Raw genomic sequence first — 20,561 nt, 5'->3', positions numbered from 1 at the left:
GTTGTGACCAATACCAAGTCCATATCTATAATAATACCTTTTTTTTTTTTTTAAATTCAGATACAAGTTAGCCCTTGACTGCAATCACACCTGGTGGTAAGTGATGATGCAGTCTAAGATGATAGCGGGCTAACCTGGAAGGGGTATGGCAGTTTTTATTAAACCCATACCCTTTTGGTTTCTACACGGCATCGTACCGGAACGCTAAATCGCTTGGCGGCACGGCTTTGCCGGCAGGGTGGTAACTAGCCACGGCCGAAGCCTCCCACCAGACCAGACCAGAGATTTAGAAATTATAAACTTCCAAACCCCTGCCAGGAATCGAACCCGGGACCTCCCACTATTAAGACCACAGCGCTCACCACTGCGCCAGGGAGGTCGTCAAAACCTATAAGAAATGCAAAAGTGTGTCCGCTTGTTTCTCTATCTGTCAGCACGCAAACAAAGTCGCGGGCATCATCTGTTTGGTAAAGAGATTGAGATAAGTTCCACTTATACCTACTTTTTATCCAGGAAAATCAAAAAAATCCCCACGAGACTTTTAAAAACCTAAATCCATCATCTACTAGTGAAAGAAAGCCAGCGCGTGCCAGACCTTCGTTATTTTATATAAGCTGAAAGTTTCTCTGCGTATTGTGCCCAACACCGGGATGAACGTTTGTTTGGATGTTTGTTTGGATCATGGTGGCTTTAGGAAATAACAGGTAATACAGGTGTAAAAAATCTTACGTCAACATACTTAAAGTCGTATAAAGATAAACTTTCCGCTTTTATAAAATAACGAAGGTCTGGCACGCGTTAGTTCTTAGTCCATACTTATTATTACCTGTCTGAATTGCTTTTCGTCTGCAGAATCTCGAAGAAAAAACCTGATTCAAAATCATTGAAGTTGGTATGAGCTTAGACATCCATACCCAATAAGATTAGATGCCGTTTGGTCTGAAGACGTTGCAAAGTCTCGCCAAAATTCCAAAGCTTGCATACATCTCGGATCATCGGTCATATTTCAACAATAATGATAGCAGCCAGCGTGATAATAATTGTTATTACTATGATCCACATCTGGTATTATTTTATAATTGAGGGCTTTTGGGTGAAACCCTGCAATTATAAGAAGAGCCTCGAGCTACAACCAGCAACATGCAACGCGTTTTTGCTCCGTCCGTCGGTTCTCCAAATTAGACTTCATATCAACGAGTATGTAGATAAGTGCTTATAACTTAACGTTTCCTCAATTAAACTAATCTAATGTAGGTATACCAACTAGACAGTCACACAGTTAATAACTCTTTAACTCTTTTAAAATGCGAGATTTCAATTTTCGATAATATGCTTTGACTCCACTCTTATTTAACCAATTGTTATAAGTACTAAACGAAGAAGCAAAATGGAGATATGATTAAAAATTCGCCATTATTTATCATCTGCGAAGCCAATACACCAAATACCGATCATTTGATTAGTTCGAGCATTAATCGAGCAAAATCTTTACGCGGTAATCTCGAGGCCTGAGAACGGAGCGTTCATTATTTATTATGAATATTAGTCAATTTTTATTTAGTCAAAAAAAATCGGGGAGCGGGCTGCGGCGGGCGCCCTGCCTGCAATTAACTGAGGCAACCCTATAATTATGGACAGTAAATTTCTGGACGCATCCTGACCGCGGCCCGTATATTGTTCTATCTGCAGACCTTATAAGGATTAGGTCACTAGTCTTGTTCCTAATCTTCAGACTTAACATCGCTGAGTATCATGCATTTTGATTTAGGTCAAGACGTCATGTTTAGTCAGTCAATTATTTGCAAGATGCAGGATACGTAGGTATGCCATTATAGCAATAGCAAGTTCTAACTTTTGACCCATTATCGCAGAAATATTCGTGTAACTAGCAAGTAGATCATTCACATATTTTTGTAACTATACCTATACCTATTCCTACCTACTATTATATCCCAAAATCCAGAACTTCTCAGTACTAGAAGACTTATATTCGAACAATGCGTACAGGATCCAAAACATGGTTGTAGTAACTATGGGCCTCATAGGAAATCTCAGGATGCTAGGTTATCAAATCATAAATGAGGATATCTGTAGGAGAAGCAGAGTAACCGACATATAGCTCAACGGGTTGCAAAGCTAAAGTGATAATGGGCAGGGCACAGAGTTCTAAAAACCGTTAGGCGTTGGGGTCCCAAGGTGCTATAAAGACGACCTTGCACCAGAAAGCGCAGTTGGCAGACCCCCCACTAATTTGACAGATGACATCAAACGAGTCGCAGGGAGCCGCTGGTTTCAGGCGACGCAAGACCGTGGCGTATGGAAACTCCTACGGATTACGACGATGATGATCCTAATTAATAATAATTAAGTGGAAAAATAAAAATCTTTACGATACTATCTAGAGTCTATCCCACATCCTTATTCAAGGTGTAGGTATACCTACCTATTTGTTGACAAAGAGTTAGGTGTTTTAAATTAAAGAAACACATTTTTCATTCAAAATTATGAATGTTAACGAATGAAATAATATTAGAATGACCGTTTATTTGTGGGCAACTTTCAGCTGGGAGAGTAAGGCGATAAAAAGTGAACTTAATTATATATTGGCTTTATCATCATAGGCATCTTGATGCGGTTTTTGTATGAACCAATTATTGTCTCGTCTCCTTGATTCGTAGTGCCTTGGAAATAATGTTCATAACGAAACAAATCTAAATTCTAAAATTCTAATTTATTAACCGCCGCTCGCTCATAGGTATCAAATTGAATCTTGTTTAAAAATAAATAATTTTCACGTCTGCCCTACATTGTAAACCATTTATAAGTAGATACCTAAATACTGTATTAACTGTTATTTTTTAAGTGACAAATCTAGACCTGTCTTATTTACTCAATTTTTAGTAGTTTTTAGGTATATTTTCTGTGTATTTACATAATTTTGTCATATCTACCAAATTTTACTTAAAACATTAGTTATCTAATCACACATACTTATTTCTAGACGTAGGTACCTACCGCTACGGTATTTCTTCGCGCTGTCTCTCGGGGAAAACTTGCTAAAAGCTTAGCTGCAGTTTATAGGAAACCCGGTGCTGGACTGCTGGTATAGGTAGGTACAATATAATATTATTTAATTTTATTGTGGCCATGCTACGCCACATCTCCACTATTAGCTTCTTCTGTATAAACCGCGCCTTAGATCTATATTTTTTAACATTTGCATAACGTTACATGATATCCATAACAAGGTTTACGAACTGAAACGTGTCGATCTCTGACCCTCATTCATTCACAATCAAACGATGTCGTGGCACGTAACGCTTGTCGTTGTCGTGTCCGTGATTCGAGACACAATGGAATTCCCGCCATGAGTCGGCGGAATGTACGCCATTCATGCTCTTTGCACCACATACGAGTGCCGTTTCACTGCCTTTAATAGTAATAAACTATCTAGCTGTCTAAAATATTTGTAGTGCATAATGTCATTGTGCATCAAAGTTACCTTGCTTTAGATGATGCGAACGCCATATTGATATACTTACCTAATGCAAGACCTCTTTGTCTCCACGAGCTTGGTCGTCAAATTCGAGTGTGCGGGGCGCAGGCACAACATTGAGCATTACTTTGCTCTATTTGAAGTCGTTGAGCAGGTATATACCTATTCGTCCGAGGAACAGGTATAGTACGCGACAGGTTGAAATGGCAATCGGGGAGGGAACCCGTACGCCACCCGCGTACGTCTGCACCGGGTTAGCGTGGGGGCTGTGCGGGTGTGTGGGGCGTCCTCCCGCCTCATATCTCGATTGTCATCTCAACCTGTCGCGGACGTTAGGTAGGTAAATTCTTTAGTTTTAAATAATTTGATCTAGAAACTAGAGATTCTGCATGTCGGTTCTCCCTATACCCGTTTCGGATAACACAGACTGGGGGTCTATGGAAAGATTTTGTGAAATTGTAACGGGATTAAAAAATCACGAAAACGATGGGGCGGGAAAAAGATACTCTATCCTATATTATGAATACCAGATAAATACCATTCTGACTCTTGAGGAATTCGGTATAGAGGTGTGACTGTAAGCTATACACTGGTACACCTACCTAGATAAGGACGTGAATTGTTATTTATTTACATGTTTTACAGTAAGATAAAAGTAGGTAATGTTGCTAGTTGCCTTATATTTATTTTAATATCATTATCTCTTAGCTGTATTAAAACTCAGCCCCGATGGCACTCAACTTGTCAATAACACAGTTTAACGAAATACTAATGATCGTCTAAAATAAAAGATTAATAAATCCATATAAAAAATATAGGCATACCTACTTATATCTCTTGTTCCAATGAGAGAATGTGTGATCCTTTAAACAATAGAAGAATTAGACTGCACACGTGTTAATAAGAATTATACGTACCCATACTTAAAGAAAAGAGAGAAGGACAGTCATGGCCGCGAATAGCGACCTGCGACCCGAGATTTACATACAATGATCATGCGTGGGCGCATTCCTGGCTAGCTGACTCCGACTCGCCTTTGAACATCAGGTTTTCTACATCCTGCTTTTATGTATGTGAACATGTATACCTAAACTTATTTGAAGTAAAGTATCTGGGCGCGAATTGAACCTTAAATTTAAAATATAAAGTAGCTGACCCGCCCTGGCTTCGCTTGAGGTGGAATTTTTGAAAATTGGTGAGGGGGTGAAATTGCCCAAAATCCTAAAACACTTACTTCTTCATTTTTGCACAAAACCCCACATAACAATTTTCATAAAAATAACTTGAAAAATGACGAACTTTCATACAAACTTTCCATATTCCCTTCTATTATGCTATGGTATTCGGTATTTCTATGGTGCTGCAAATGTTCATGGGCGGCGATAATCACTTAACATCAGGTGACCCGCCTGTTCGTTTGCTCGCTATATCTATTTAAAAAAAAAAAACCAAAAATTTCATCATGTTTCTAAGTAACCCCAGTGGTTTAGGCTGTGCGTTGATAGATCAGCCAGTCAGTCAGTTAGTCTTTTTATATATATATAGGTAGCTGCCTAGATATCTAATCTATGCCGAACTACCAAACCAGTCGCACTATTTCATTTTATCGATACATTCGTAGCTACTCAGTAAGTTATAAAAACACCAACAAAACAAGAGACCAAAAGCCCAAGCAGGCGTGACCGGCGTGGCATGTTTATTTCAATCGGCAATTTTTCAGCGCGCTCGTACCGCATTGCAGCACGGAGATTTATCGCATCAGCTCACCCTCGTTCGGGAATCGGCCGTGATTAATGAACTGCTCTATTTGCTGCTACATCGACAACCGCTATTGTTCAAATGAGACTAGTGTACTTATATAATATTTTCTTAGAATTATGGAATTTTGCGATTAGTCCCACTACCACTGCAGCCGGTTGATTTGCAAACTCAGTGATCAACACTAAATGATAGCCGTAAAACTGATTGGTTGGTTCTACGCGTAGATTGCTACTTCACTGAATGATATTGAAATATTTTTTGTAGACAACCTTTTTTTTCAATAGACTAAAAATAAATGTCACATGAGCTCGGTAAGTAGTTTCATTCAGTGTTGATCCCTGAGGTAGCGAATCACCCCGTTTGTTTTTTCATCCACGATTCATCATCATCATCATCAACCAGCTGACTACTAAGAACCAACTATTATTTAAAAATTGTTTTTCGGTTTTAGTTAGGTAGGTAAGTACCTACCTACACCTATACCTATGTCGGTAATCATATAATCGGTAAAAATAACCGTCGTAAAACACTAATCTGGGCTTAAACAAAATTTTGTTACAGCTTATTAAGCCAAAAGTATTTAGCCAAAGCGTATAAATAGGGTGCCGATAATTTCCCATACTCGAGTTCCCATCAAATGGGGTTCAGCCGCGAGGCCCAGGGTACGCAGTGACCGCATTACGAGCGCGACAAAGCGGGGGGCACCCTCGGGGACCATTTATCAAATGATCATTTGATTTTCTTGTGTTTGATCACTGAGCACATTACAGTTTGCAACTGTGATGAGTGGAAATGGAGATGGACCGTCTTTTTAGTGCATTATTTCTTTTATACCTACATAAAATGAAAATTGGAAGCTAAGTATAAGATAAAGCTAACATTTGCTTGGTGTACATATTATGAAAATAAGGACACACACCCAAAGCCTACCTGCAGGTTTAGCATGAAAAATTTCCCGCCCGCGGAATTCCCGCGCACTGTCATAAGGCAGTAAGTAATATCGCCGCCCTATCACAACGCGCGGAAACTGCTATTGTTGCAGGGCGGGAAATTTTTATGCTCAAAAACCATTGATGTAGGAGGAATCTATCTTATCTAAGTATGTCAAAGACATTTAATAATGTTTATGCTAGATCTGTTTTATCCTTCATAACCTACCTACCGTACCTACAATTTGAGAATTCCATCCATAATTACCTACATATTATTTGTTTAAAAAAAAAATATACTCTGTTATAAATATTTATGCAACAAATATTATAATTCTTATTTTTAAATAGTTAGAGGAAAAAAATATTTTTTTTTTTTTTACCCAGAATTGAATCTCAACGTCCGGAAATTTTCAGCACTGATTCACAACCATCACCCACCCTCGCCCTCCGCGAGGATACGTCTTATAAAATACGATCTGTTTTGATTGTGGCCTGGGGCACAAATCAATTAGGCCCCCCAAAGACCCCCTGGGGTGCGAGTCCCGCGACATCCGAACCAGTGGCGCATTTTATGACACGTTGCTCAACGATTGCTGATTAACATTCACAAACTTTATTAGGACCATTGACGAGACCTTTTTATTATAGCGCAATATTGACATTGATTGGTTATTTCATTAAGTTAATCGAGCGGTTGTAAACTTTAATGTGGTAGTTTGGCCCCTTAGATACGTAAATAATAGAAAACCATTATTCTTCTACTAAGAAACATTTCGTCGAAAAAGCTTTCTGTTTCTTAGTAAGTACCTACCGGTAGTTTATTTTTGAATTTTTACTAGCTTAATTACAAAAAAAAAAACATAGGTATAGGCAGAGATCCGCTACTAGGAATATCTACCCTCATCTCTTATTTAATTGTGATAGAGAATATTTGGTAGATAATGTGTAGAATGCTGATGCTTGACTTTCATAAATAACTAATCAGGGAAGTTGATCGAAAACATTTAAATTTTTTCTTAATTGTTAACCTCATCCGCACGTGATTTAGCAAGGCAACCTATGTGCGATGTATCAATCTATACATTATCTACCATATATTCTCAATCACGATTAAATAACAGATGAGGCTACATATTTTCTATTAACGGTTCTTAGACCAATAGTAGGTATAGAGGTACTCATAAATTACAATTTTTAATTTTTATGGATGTCATTGAAGTCCAAATATAAAAGTCTTACCTATAGGTACAGTTACCGAAACCTGCCGACATATCTAATCTGAACCAGTTAATATAACTTTTAAAATATAGTTACGGCTACGCCGCCGTATCGATTTACAATTAATCTTCGTTTTAATATAAAATCTAATAGAAAATAATGACGTAATAGGTAGAGGCCGCCGGCGACAGGGTCGTTTCCCACGCCGCCACGGACAATAATTTCAAGATTTTTTTTTCACTTCGAAATAAATTAAGTTTTGGTAATCAGGCGCCGGCCTCTCTCTGGCCTGCTTCTTCGCAATATTTCTAAAACGCTATATTATATATTTATACTTATAAGTATTTATTATAATAAAAATGTATGGTCTAGTTGTCTGTATAACATTGACTCCACAAAAATTTTAGCACACAACAGAAATAATTCATGAAAAAAAAACTTAGGTAGAGAGAAAATTCATAGATTTGAGTAAATTTTTGCTACATATTAGGCAGTTATTCAATCGCCGCGCCGCGCCGTCGATTAGCAAGCTGAGCTAAACTTGTCCGCGCCGGTGCACGGTGGGACAAGTGCCTAAAGTTAAAGAACTAGTAGTTGACAATTGATTTGTACGTAAAGCCTTAATGTGTGTGGCCCCATCACAGTAAGGTGTAATAAGTCTTCTACAATTTCTGTAACGCAAGCGAAGTCGCAGACAGTCGTTAGTTACGAAACACATTTATATTACCTACCGCCACAAAAAATCTCTCGAGCAATTTTCGCCACATAATGAGGCCATTACGGAGAATTTTGTTTTACCAACATAATAACACCGCCTTTTATTCGGACGCAAGGACCAGCTTTAGAGGGACAATATTATTCCAGAGTTGATGAGATTTTCGTGCTAAAATTTTAAAACTAAATTGCCCTCATTATGTCTTTAAGTTTCTGGATTAAAACTGAGAAGGTCAAATGAGGCAATGACCTAAACGAGTCCTAAGACTCGTTATGGTGTCTCTTTGAAAAAATAAAAACTTAATGAGGAAATCATATTTTATTATGTAGTTAAGCTCAAAATTATGGCATAAATACTGGTCATTAGTTGTATGCGTTCTGGTCGTTTTAAGTATCTTTATTAAAATAAGTATTTTTTTAAATCATGTAACGATATTATAGGAAATACCCACCAACCCTGAAATGATAGATAATACCTAATTCATTACCTAATTCATAAAGCCTTAAGATCTGTTAATAAACTTACCTTCTACCGAGCCTGGTAGGTTCCTATAGTATGCCTGACCTACGTTCAGCTATCGACAGAATCTAAGAATGATTTGAAAAGAGCTACGGGCCCTGTAGACACCCAGATACATGGTAGACGAAAATACAATTTTTCTATCTATAATATAAAAATGGATCACTAAATGTGTTTGTCATCGCAAATCTCGCGAACAGCTGAACCTATTTCGCTAATTCTTTTATTATAATATTCCTTGAAGTACGAGGATGGTTATTACGAAGAGAAAAATTTAAAAAATTTGAATTGACTGTTAGGCGGAACGAAGTTGCCGGGGCAGCTAGTTTTTAATAAAATAGGTCCACTACGTATAAACGTTATAGAATCGTGAGTGACATCCATGTTGTGCTAATTAGATCTAGGAACCATTTAAATAAGAGTCAGCGCGTGCCAGACCTTCGTTATTTTATAAAAGTTGAAAGATTCTCAGCGCATTGTCACCAACACAGGGAGGAACGATCAGCCGACAGTGCCTATGTAGTTTGGATATGATGTTTATCTGGAGGTTGTGAAACAGGCCCTAAGTGTCTGGCATTACATGACGTGACTTCTAATACTATTTCAAAGAAAATATAAAAAAATTAGACTTTATAAGTACTTTGTCCCAGGATTGTTTACACCTTTTAACTGTTATCTACCAAAGCCACCGTGATCCAAACTTCAAAATCGCTGATCGTTCCTCACTGTGTTGGGGACAATACTTACGCGGAGAAACTTTAGTTTTTATAAAATATCGAAGGTCTGGCACGCGCCGGCTCTCCCTACATACTTATAACATATTATGAACACGAAATAAAAGCAATTAGGAGGAAAACGTGGTAGTTTTCTGTCGCGGGAATCACGCTCTCGCATGCGTCTACGCACCAGACAGCTGTAATGGCCCTCGTGAAACAACCATTACACAGTCACCGAGCGCACCCGATCCGCTCCCGACGTGCATAGGTCACGAACTACTTAATTATGTTCATTACTTAGAAGCACAGAGTCAGCATGACTTTTACCATAGAGTAAGGATACGATGTTATAAGTCCCGCAAATTGCTAATGCGCGTGGCTGCCATTTTAGTGACGTCAGAGCTAGACTGAAGTTTCGAGCTGATATTATATTTTTACTTTTATAGGTATACCTACGTCAAATCACGTCAGAATGACGTCATTTAGATGTTAATGAGACATGGTTCCAGCGCAATAGCAATTTGCGGGACTTATACACGTACCTACAGAGTTTCGATGAAGCAATCGCGCGGTAAGTGCGGGACGAAGGAGCGACCCGAATTAGCTTACGCAGTTAAGGCCCTAAGTGTATGTTGAAGGGTCGTCGTGGACCGTGGCCGTCATTTACCACAAGATCAAAGGCATCGGACTACTGTATCTTTCTTCAAACTGCGATTTTACTGCTATAGATTTGATACCGATTTGTACCCTTAGTTTAGTTTAGTATTATAAGAGGAATGTGCAACATCCATATAAACTCAACAGAGTTTTAGGATGTCAAGCGTAAAAATGTATACTTAATTATTACTTGGCTGAAATAAAGAATTTAAAAAAAAAGATCACAATTCATCAATCATTGCAATCGTAAAAGATGATGCCTACGTCTTCGTCCTTTGGACTTAGGGTTTTTGAAAATCCCATGGGAGTTTTTTGATTTTCCAGGACAAAAAGTAGAGTATGTCCATCTCCGGGATGCAAGCTATCTATGCACTAAAAGTCTAAAACGTCAAAATCGGATGGGCCGTGAATTGTTATTTTTTTTAAATTGTTAATTAAGTTAATCTAAGTATGTTATAAGGTACGATAGAGTTGTCATAATACCCATAAGTCATAAGTAATATTTTATACATATTGTATAAAATCCCTGTAAAAATAAATAAAGATATAAAAAAAGTCCTTATGGTAGGTACTTTTAGTAGGTATAACAGAACATTATAATATATTATAGAAATGCAAAAAGTTACAAGTGCTGATGTCTCATAAACTAGCTGATGCTGTATTTTAAGTGTGCAATACCCGATAGTCCGAAATAGCCGAACAAATATCCGCTTCTATGACGCGGCGATATTTATGTCGCGCGGCCCCGCCCACCGCCGCGGCTCCATTCAGCCTGTTTGTATTTATTTCGTGCCTATTTATTTGTATTTGCCTTTGCCTTTGAATTATGCATGAGCAGTGCGTTTCCGCCGTGCGTAGGCAGCGTGACGCCAAACCCTCACTCCTAAGATTTTGAAACAATTTGTTAAAGTGTACCTTTAACCATCTATCGTTTTATCATGCGCGATTTCTGAGACCTGAGTAAACTATTTTTATTCCTTGTTGAGTAATATGCTTTTCATTTCTCAGGTAGGTCGGTAACATCATTTAGAATACTTAAGTATAATTTTAATTAATTTTTGATTTTGCTCCTGCCTCCTCTTAGAATTAGATAAATTTTATACCACGGACTGGTAGATAGTAAAGGCGCGAAGTCTATGCCTCGTTCCTAAACATTAGACTCTACCTAGTACCTAAGTGTAGGGCAATTTCACATGTCAGTTAGATTATTTATTTTTCTCTACGAACAATAAAGAAAATAATTTACACAGGCCTGCGATGATTTTACCCTAAATAAACTATTTAGCAATTCGGGTAGGTATTACCTAAGTAGGACACGAAAAAAAATTCCATCGCGTAAATTTTCTGAGAAAATGACTTTTTCGTTTTTCTTACCATTACCGCGTCTTTTTCTTCCGAAGTGAACACGTCCCCTCTGTTATTTAATTAAACTCCATGAAATGTACAGTTACCTATTTCAGAATCGTTTCTGTGAAAGTTGATAGAAATATGTATAGAATATCATGGCTTGAATTGGCTGTATGCGTGTAATATCGATTATTATCGATAACGCCATTCGGTCCGGGTATTCGATTGGTAAATCACGGCTTGTGCCGGCCCGCCCCTCGATACCGACTTGCGACAATCGAATTGCCGCCCGTGGTGATGTCACCTCTTATTACGTCACTTCAATATTATAAATTCCTTTGCTTTATCGAGCTTGCTAAATTGCTTTATGAAAATTGATAAGGATAGTCACGCGAATACTGTAACGCCAATTATTAATTATTAGTAACACCTCAAACCTTTTGCTTAACCATCATGATAATCATGATCATGATCAACCCGTCGCCGGCTCAGTACTGTACACGGGTCTCCTCTCAGAATGTATCTGGTCATAGTCTACTATGCCGGCCAAGTGAGGATTGGCAGACTTCACACACCTTCGAGAACATTATGGAGAACTGAAAACTTTTCTAATGCCTTTGGTTACAGGTTTCGATAACTATGCTTTTCAACTTTGCAGCTCATATAGTCTATTTTTTTAATGGCTGTGACACACAGACAGACGGACTAGACGAATCTACAAAGGTAAATCTAGGTATAGGTATGGAATCCTAAAAATCACTATTTATAACTAGATAGGTAATATATTAGGTAAGTACATAGGTATTAACGTACAATTATACCTAAGTACAGTTACTTACCATATCCGATTACCAGCAATATCTAGTTAATCACGTCGCGCGCTGGCGCTTGATGTAACTGGACGCGTATTGTGCGATCGCTAAACCGGTTTCACAGCGTCGCTGCATTCATGCGTATTTGCGCGATGTACAGTGTGTCTGATAGTGAGTAGGGTGACAATGAATAACAATGACCCGGATGAGTCCGATGTGTCGGAGTGTTCGTTGGAGTCGAGTGTTGCAGGATGTTCAAAGAACGTAGAGGAGAATGTGGATACGATAGGAACCAATACCGATAGAAGACCGTACAAGAGAAATCGCGAGGGGGACAAGGAAGAAATGTGGTCGACCGTGGGAAGGAAAGGTAAACGTTTTGCTCGAGCCAAAGCAGGTGAACCAACACCAGAAGATAAATTCGAAATATGCATGACAGGTTCTGAGCAACTACCAAAACAGTTCAAATTGGCAAAATTATTGCAAACTGCAAAAATTCAGCATGTTACTCGCATCAAATATATAAACTCATACAAAGTTCTAGTACAATTTGATAAAGAGGACAGTGCAGACGACTTTATCAACTCAACAATATTCAAGGAAATGGGATTTAATATATATAAAACCATGGAAATGACACAATCATATGGAGTGATAAGGGACATAGATTTGGATTTTACGGATGAAGAAATTTTAGAAAGTCTGAGTTGCAACGTTCAAATACTTGGAATAAAAAGGTTAAAACGCAGAAATAGATCTGATGGAAAATGGGAAATTTGCGACAAAATGAGAATATGCTTCAAAGGGTCCAGTTTACCGCCTCACGTTAAAATCTTTGATACCATAGCGGAAGTGTCCCCATACAAGTATCCAGTGACACAATGCTCACGCTGCTGGAGATTCGGCCATTCTGCCAAAATTTGTCCCTCGTACAAAATCATCTGCCCAAAATGTGGAGATAATCATCCAAACTGTACAAGTACCACATTCAAATGCAACAATTGTGGAGGAAAACACATGGCCATGGCCAGAGTCTGCCCAACACGTCGTAAAGAGGAGCGGATCCGAGAACTGATGACTGAATTTGGTGTTTCATATAAAAGAGCACTCACCTTATATGTTCCTCCAAGTCCCCCACCAGAACCGGAGCCTGTATTTACAGAAGAAGACTTTCCGAAGCCTAACAAAGATTGTCAAGATGAGTCAGGTCAATTCGAGCCTTCTGCGGGTGAAAAATCTTATGCTGAAGCAACCAAGAAAACAGGTTCAAAGAAGAAAATTAATAAGAACAAAGAACAAAGAAGTACTTTCGAAGATATTAACTGGAATGAAGGGTCTGAGACCAGTGAAAAAATGCAAACAAGTGAACAGGAAGAGGAACACTGCAGACAAGGGGAATCAACTGCCAAAAAAGAAGATATTACCTGGAAAGCATTACTCAAAAAATTGAAAGAGAAAATTCTCGAAAAAAATCTTTCATGGGAAGAAAAGATAAAAGCTTGCTGGAAGATTTTATACAGTAGGATAGTATCTATGGTTGTTACATATCTCTCAGAGTGGCCGTGTTTTAAATTATTCAACCTTAATGGCCCCTAACAACACTAAGCATACTTTAAATGTGATACAGTGGAACGCGCAAAGCCTTCACCCCAAACTGACGGAATTTGATTTACTGCTAAATCAGGAAAAAATCCATGTTGCTATTATAAGTGAAACTTGGCTTAGTTTAGACAGTAGTCTCCGCATTAGCGGCTACAATATTTTCAGGGCTGATCGCACCGATGGTTATGGAGGAGTAGCTATTATAACACATAGGTCATTAAAAGTTCAGCAACAATATTGTACCATTTCTAATACACGCATAGAAGTAGTAGCTATTAAAATTTTCAACTGTGAAGGGGTCGAGAATGTAGTGTCCATATATTGCCCACCGTCGATCAATACCTCTCTACAAGATTGGGATGAAATTTTTTCAAAATTTACTCACAAAACAATAATTGCAGGAGATTTTAATGGGCACCATAGTAACTGGTCCAGTAAAACAGATACTAGGGGTAGCCAGATATTTGACTCAACATTAGAACATAACTTTGTATCTCTTAATGATGGAAATTATACGCGTATTAAGCTTGTGAATGGGTCAATCCAAAGAACATCCCCTGATATTTCTTTGGTATCTGAAGATATTACAATTAAATTTAATTGGAAGGTACTTAATGAAAACCTTGGGAGTGACCACTTAATTGTGAAAATGAAATTAGACATAATAACAAATGCATCTGACATCAAAAAGCGAAGAAATTTTAAGAAAGCTGATTGGACGACCTATAAAAATACGATAGAACAAAAACTTGCTGATTTTCACCTTTCTTTAGACAATCAAAATGCTTACGATGAGTTTACAAATATTATTAATTCGGCTGCGGAAGTGGCTATTCCTTACAGTGTGATTCCAGAGAATCCATTACGAGCTGAAAAATTTAAGCCAAAACCATATTGGACACCACTTATCTCACGGGCAATAGCACAGAGAAGAATGGCCTTAGCGACGTTCAGAAGAAACCCTACTCCAGAAAATTTACGTAACTTACAAGAAAAAATCAAGTCTTCTCAACGAGTAATTAGAAGTGCTAAATTTAAATCGTGGCAACGGTTTTGTGATAGTATTGACGAGGTATCTACTACTAACGAAATGTGGGTGCGCATGAAGTGGTTCAAAGGATATAAAACAACGACACCCACCATAGACAGTGAGACTTCTAATAGTTTATTATGTTCCTTAGCTCCAGACTTTGTAATTCCAGACATTCCAATGTTTAAATCTAAGAACCCTAAATTAAGATCTCCAATTTCGGCACATGAATTACATAACAGTTTAAAACGCACAGACACAGCACCGGGAGTAGATTTAATCTCATACTCTATGATCTTTAATTTACCAGAGGCAGGCAAAAAGATACTCGTTAGACTTTACAATCGCTTCTTGACTCAAAGTTTTGTACCAAGACAATGGAGAAAAGTTAAAATTGTTCCTGTGCCGAAACCTGGCCGAGATAATAGATCAGCAGCCGGCTTTAGACCTATTGCATTGTTATCTTGTGTCTGCAAAATACTACATACTATTCTTACTCGTAGACTGGATTGGTTTTTAGAAAAAAATGATCACTTCTCTCAGGAGACTGTAGGATTTAGAAGATCTCGGTCAAGTTATGACAATTTAGTTAGATTGATAACCCGAATTCAAATAGGTTTTACGAAGGGTATCCCTACAGCAGGTTGCTTTGTTGACATTGACAACGCTTATAATAATGTAAATGTATCCAGTTTATTGAATATAGTAGATGATCACGGGGTAGGTTCAATCATATGTAAGTACTTGTGGGAGTATTTGCGAGAAAGGGAATTAATTATTTATTTAAGTGATAATATAAAAGTTTGCCGTACTACAGCTTTAGGACTAGCACAAGGTGACCCACTGTCCCCATTATTATTTAACCTAGCTACCAGTAAAATTTGCCTATCCATACAAAATGTATTCATCTCTCAATATGCTGACGATTTTGTCATCTATAGCTCTAATAAAAATGTTGACCTAGCGATAAATAATGTTCAATTAGCGTTAAATAACTTTAGTAAACTCATAGAAGAACTCGGTCTTAACATCTCTCACAAAAAAACAAAAATGTGTATTTTTAGCAGGGGCAAACGTAGAACTAACCCTAATGTAAATTTAGTCAATAATAATCACAATATTCAACAAGTTGATAGTGTGAAGTATCTGGGTATGTGGCTCGACAGGAGCTTAAAATGGGGGAGACATATAAACGAAGCCAGAGATAAAACGCTTAAATTTTTAAATATTTTAAAAGTCTTAGCAGGCAGTAAATGGGGGGTTCATCCAAAACACCTAAGACGACTTTTTATATCAGTCATACGAAGCAGGCTTGATTATGGAAGTTTCTTATACGATAATAGTATCAATAGTCATTTGAACAAAGTAGAAAAAGTGCAGAATCAGGCTATGCGAGTCATTGGAGGCTTCATCAAGACCACACCAATCCATGTCATGCAGAGTGAATTATGTCTTCAACCTTTACATATCCGCCGAAAATATTTGGCTGGTAAGTTCTGGTTGAAGTCTAGATCCTTTGAAGATAACATTACTATAGAGGTATTAAAGTCACTTAATAATATGTGTAATAATATATATTGGAGAAATAAAAAATTACCGTTGCCAATCATAGTCCATGGAAAGCTAAAACAACATTCTATTAAATCCACTAAAAAGCTTGAGATTCATTGTCTCCCTACATGGATTGGTAGTTTGGACTTGTCAAAGATTATCAATACGACTATAGAGGGACTAAATATGCCCAAGAGAAAACTTAATAGATTGAACATAACCAACTGTTGTGAAAGTCTTCTATACGATAAATATAACTCATTTTATAAACTGTATACCGACGGTTCTAAAGAGTTGTCAAGTTCAGGAGCGGCGGTCTTTGACCCTCAGGCAGAAATCAGCATGAAATTTAAAATTGAATCGGATATAAATATTATGCACACGGAGCTGATAGCAATATCTGAATGCCTGTCTTATATATTATCACTTGAGGGTAATAAGTTTGTGATTTTATCTGACTCAAAGAGCGCCCTTCTACATTTGGCTCGGCTAACCTCGAATATTCGAGGATACCCGATAGCCTATGACATTCTAGACTCCATATGCAAAATTCAAAACAAAAATAAAATTGTAATAATTCAATGGTTACCCTCCCATGTAGGGATCATGGGCAACGAGGAAGCAGACACGGCAGCCAAACGCGCCATCAGCGATGGAATTCCCTACAACTGTATTCCACTACCGAATGAAGTTTTGATAAAATTTAAACAGGAATGTGTATTAGAATGGCAAGAATATTTTGACGAAAGGTCACGGGTTAAAGGCATATGGTATAAAACGATAGTGTGTCAGCTCCCTCAATGTCCATGGTTTGCAGAGTCCAAGTTTAAAAGGGCAGACATTGTAATACTGTTAAGACTTCGGTCCGGGCACATTCCATCAAATAAATTTAATTTCTTGATGAGAAGATCGCCAACACAGAATTGTGTAGACTGTGGAGATACACAAATTGACGACGTTTTCCACCTTTTGATGGAATGTACCCGTAATGAATTGGAGCGGCCGCGTATTCTTAAGAATAATTACAGTGTGGGTATGTGCAACAGTCTGTTAGCTACCCCATTGTCAGGGAACGCACGGTCGCTCATTGATATGTGTTAACAATGTGTTTGTGTTTTTTTTTTTTTGTTGTTGTTTTACCTAAAATGTTTTATTTTTTGTTTGTTTTTTGATGATGTGATGTTTATCTTACGGGGGTGACATAGTCAGCTATGACTAAACCCTCAAAAAAAATAAAGATTTAAAAAAAAAAAAAAAAAAAAACATTTTTATGGTAACGTCTCGCGAACTTCCTCTACTAATTAAAAAAAACTACGCAAATCGGTCAGAAACCTCGGAGAAATCGGTTTACAAAAACGCGCCGAATTGAGTACCTTCTCCTTTTGGAAAGCCGGTTAAATTGCAAAACAAAAATGGCGGTGCAAGCTATCAGCTGTGAACTCGCTGTGAAGTCAAGTCGAACCCAAATTACTGTCGACAGTTATAGGTCCAGGTAGAGAAATCGTCTGTCACTGTCACACACAGCATTCAGTTCGTTCGCTGACTATCTCTTTTCACTTTTTAATAAAAGGGGCAGCCACACGTGCACGCTTTCATCCCGAAGGCTGGCATTGTTAAATCCAGGTAGCTCCATATTTATTAATAACGTTGTTAATACTACGTTGGTCCTGGAAGTAACTAGTCCAAGTGTAGCTTAGGATAATGCTTGAAGTAAGCATTTTTTTATTAATAAGGGTGTTAGAGTTTAGACTATTCACTAGCCACCCAGTTCACCATCAAAGTCATAATCATTGTCATAGTCAAACTGTAGTTTGATCCGGAACATCGACCCGCATAGGCCAGTCCTGCGATCAACTACACCACAGTCAACATTGTCATAGTCAAACCGTAGTCTGATTCAGAACATTGACTCGCATAGGCCAGTCCTGCGATCAACTACACCACACTTCTTCTTCTTCTTCTTCTTCGCTCTGGGCTGGTTTCCGCACTTAAACGTTTCCGTCTGTTGTGCGTGCATTGCCCCTCCCCGCTGAAGTCTTCACTCCAGCCATCCAAGCTCACTCCAGAAGCCGAGTAGACCGCCCAGGTTGCCGAGGGCTTCATGGAATGAGGTCGGGGAACCCAAATGGCGTTCGCGTTGTTCTGCTACGCCCGTGCACTCTAGGACCACGTGCGTCGGTGTTTCGTCGACCTCCATGCATGCCCTGCACAAAGGACTGTCGGTGACACCTATAACGAAAAGGTGTTTGTTTAGTGGGCTATGCCCTGTTATGAGTCCCACCACCTTTCTAAGTTTACCTCTGTCCAGGCGGAGTAGTTTGTTAGTTTGCCGTTTGTCTATGTTGGGGAAAGCCTCTTTGGCTTGCCTGCAGTCTGTTGTGTTCGCCCATAGTTGGGAATGCTCTTTTTGTGTTAGTTCATGCAACCAGGTTTTATACTCACTGAAGGGTATGGGAACAATAGGTTCTGGCCCGATCACCTTCAATGTCGTAGCCTTTCGTGCTAGTGCGTCGGCCGCCTCGTTTCCCTGGTCTCCATCATGTCCTTTGACCCACCTTAGGGTGATGTCGTTTGACATGGCGAGTGTTTCCAGAGTCTTGTGGCAGTCTTGTATAAGTTGTGAGGTCGTCGAGAATCTAGCCAAGGCTTTAAGAGCAGCTTGGCTATCAGAGTTAATGTTAATTTTAAAGTTTGTTACCTGTCGATTGGCCACGGCTATAGCCGCGGTCATAATGCCCACACACTCTGCTTGGAAGACAGAGTTGTCCTTACCGAGTGCGTGACTTATTCTCATGTTTAGTTCTTGGCAGTAGGCTCCAGCTCCTGTGCCCGTTTTCGTTTTGGATCCGTCGGTGTACACTTCTATTGTGTCTTGTGCTGGCTTCGGATCTAAGTTCTTCTCTGAGTTTATCTTGTAGTTTTTGTCTAGTATGTGTTGTTTTTCGGTTCTGTCGCATTTCCACTGCAAACGTGGTTCTTTGTTTATGCTTTGCCCTAGAATTTTAGTGTGCATTGTGTTTTGTTCTTTCCAATGCCCTGAGGTTTTCAGTCTCAGGGCTGCGAGTGTTGCTTCTTCTTTGATGTGTATGTGTAGGGGCGGAATGCCCAATATGACTTCTAACGCTGCTGTTGGTGTGGTACTCATGCAGCCGGTAATGGCGAGGCATGCTTGTCGTTGAAATTTCTGTAGTTCTTGCTGGGCGGTAGTAAGGAGAGTTCTTGGCCACCATACAAGTGCAGCATATGTTAGTGAACATCTTACTACCGATAGGTATAACCATTTCATTATCTTTGGTTTTAGCCCCCATTTTTTCCCTAGCATGCGTTTGCATTGGTTTAGTATTGCTAGTGATTTTTTGGTTTTATCTTCTGTATGCCTTTTCCAGCTGAGTTTGCTGTCCAGTGTCACACCGAGATATTTTACCTCTGCGGACAGTTCAAGGCTTGTGTTAAACAAAGTTGGTGGTTTGGTTAGTTCAATTTTCCTTTTGTTGGTAACAGTATCATCTCTGTTTTCTTCGGATTTACTGTAAGTTCGTTTTCATTGCACCATCTTTCTATTAAGCGCAAAGCTCGTTGCATGACTTCGTATAATGTGTTTTCTAGCTTGCCACTGATTAGGATGGTGAGATCATCTGCATAACCAATGGTATAGAACCCACTTTTGTTTAGTTTGGTTATCAGGTCGTCAACTACAAGGTTCCATAGTATTGGTGACAGGACACCTCCTTGAGGACAGCCTCTCGCCACTATGCCTTTTGTGACTTCCGTTGATGTCTAGTTGTATGATTCTCTGTTCTAGTAAAGCTCTTATCCAGCTGCGTATGGTTTTTGACGCCTTGTATCTTCCCAAGGCTTTGTCTATGCTATCGAAAGTTGTTTTATCAAAGGCTCCTTCAATGTCTATGAACACGCCTAGTGTCGATAATTTGTTTTCGAGGTCATGTTCGATTTTGGTAACAACAGAATGAAGTGCGGTTTCTGTTGATTTGCCCGTACTGTAAGCGTGTTGATGTGAGTGTAAAGGTAGATGTTTTAAGGTTCTGTCCCTGAGGGACCTGTCGACAAGTCTTTCGAGGCGTTTTTAGTAGGAAAGATGTAAGGCTGATTGGTCTGAAGGACTTCGGCAATGTGTAGTCACTCCTTCCAGGTTTTGGTAGGAAGACCACTTTCACTTCTCTCCAGGCCATTGGTATGTATTTGTA

General features: G+C 38.8%; 2 protein-coding genes across 3 annotated transcripts in view; both read right to left on the bottom strand.

The window, feature by feature from the left end:
• The window catches only part of Sp1 (transcription factor Sp8), a 117,917-nt gene that overhangs the window by 69,613 nt on the left and 27,743 nt on the right, over positions 1 to 20,561 (bottom strand). The window lies entirely within an intron of this gene.
• LOC138404699 (uncharacterized) lies at positions 18,289 to 19,845 on the bottom strand. Its single transcript, XM_069509341.1, has one exon. It carries the CDS (start codon positions 19,676 to 19,678, stop codon positions 18,395 to 18,397), a length of 1,284 nt encoding a protein of 427 aa, XP_069365442.1. The 5' UTR covers positions 19,679 to 19,845; the 3' UTR covers positions 18,289 to 18,394.

Source organism: Maniola hyperantus, chromosome 3 (assembly GCF_902806685.2).
Source record: "Maniola hyperantus chromosome 3, iAphHyp1.2, whole genome shotgun sequence".
In the NCBI taxonomy this organism is placed as follows: Eukaryota; Metazoa; Arthropoda; class Insecta; order Lepidoptera; family Nymphalidae; genus Maniola; species Maniola hyperantus.
The sequence above is the reverse complement of the archived record's forward strand: the minus strand, read 5'-3'. Positions and strand labels throughout refer to the sequence as shown.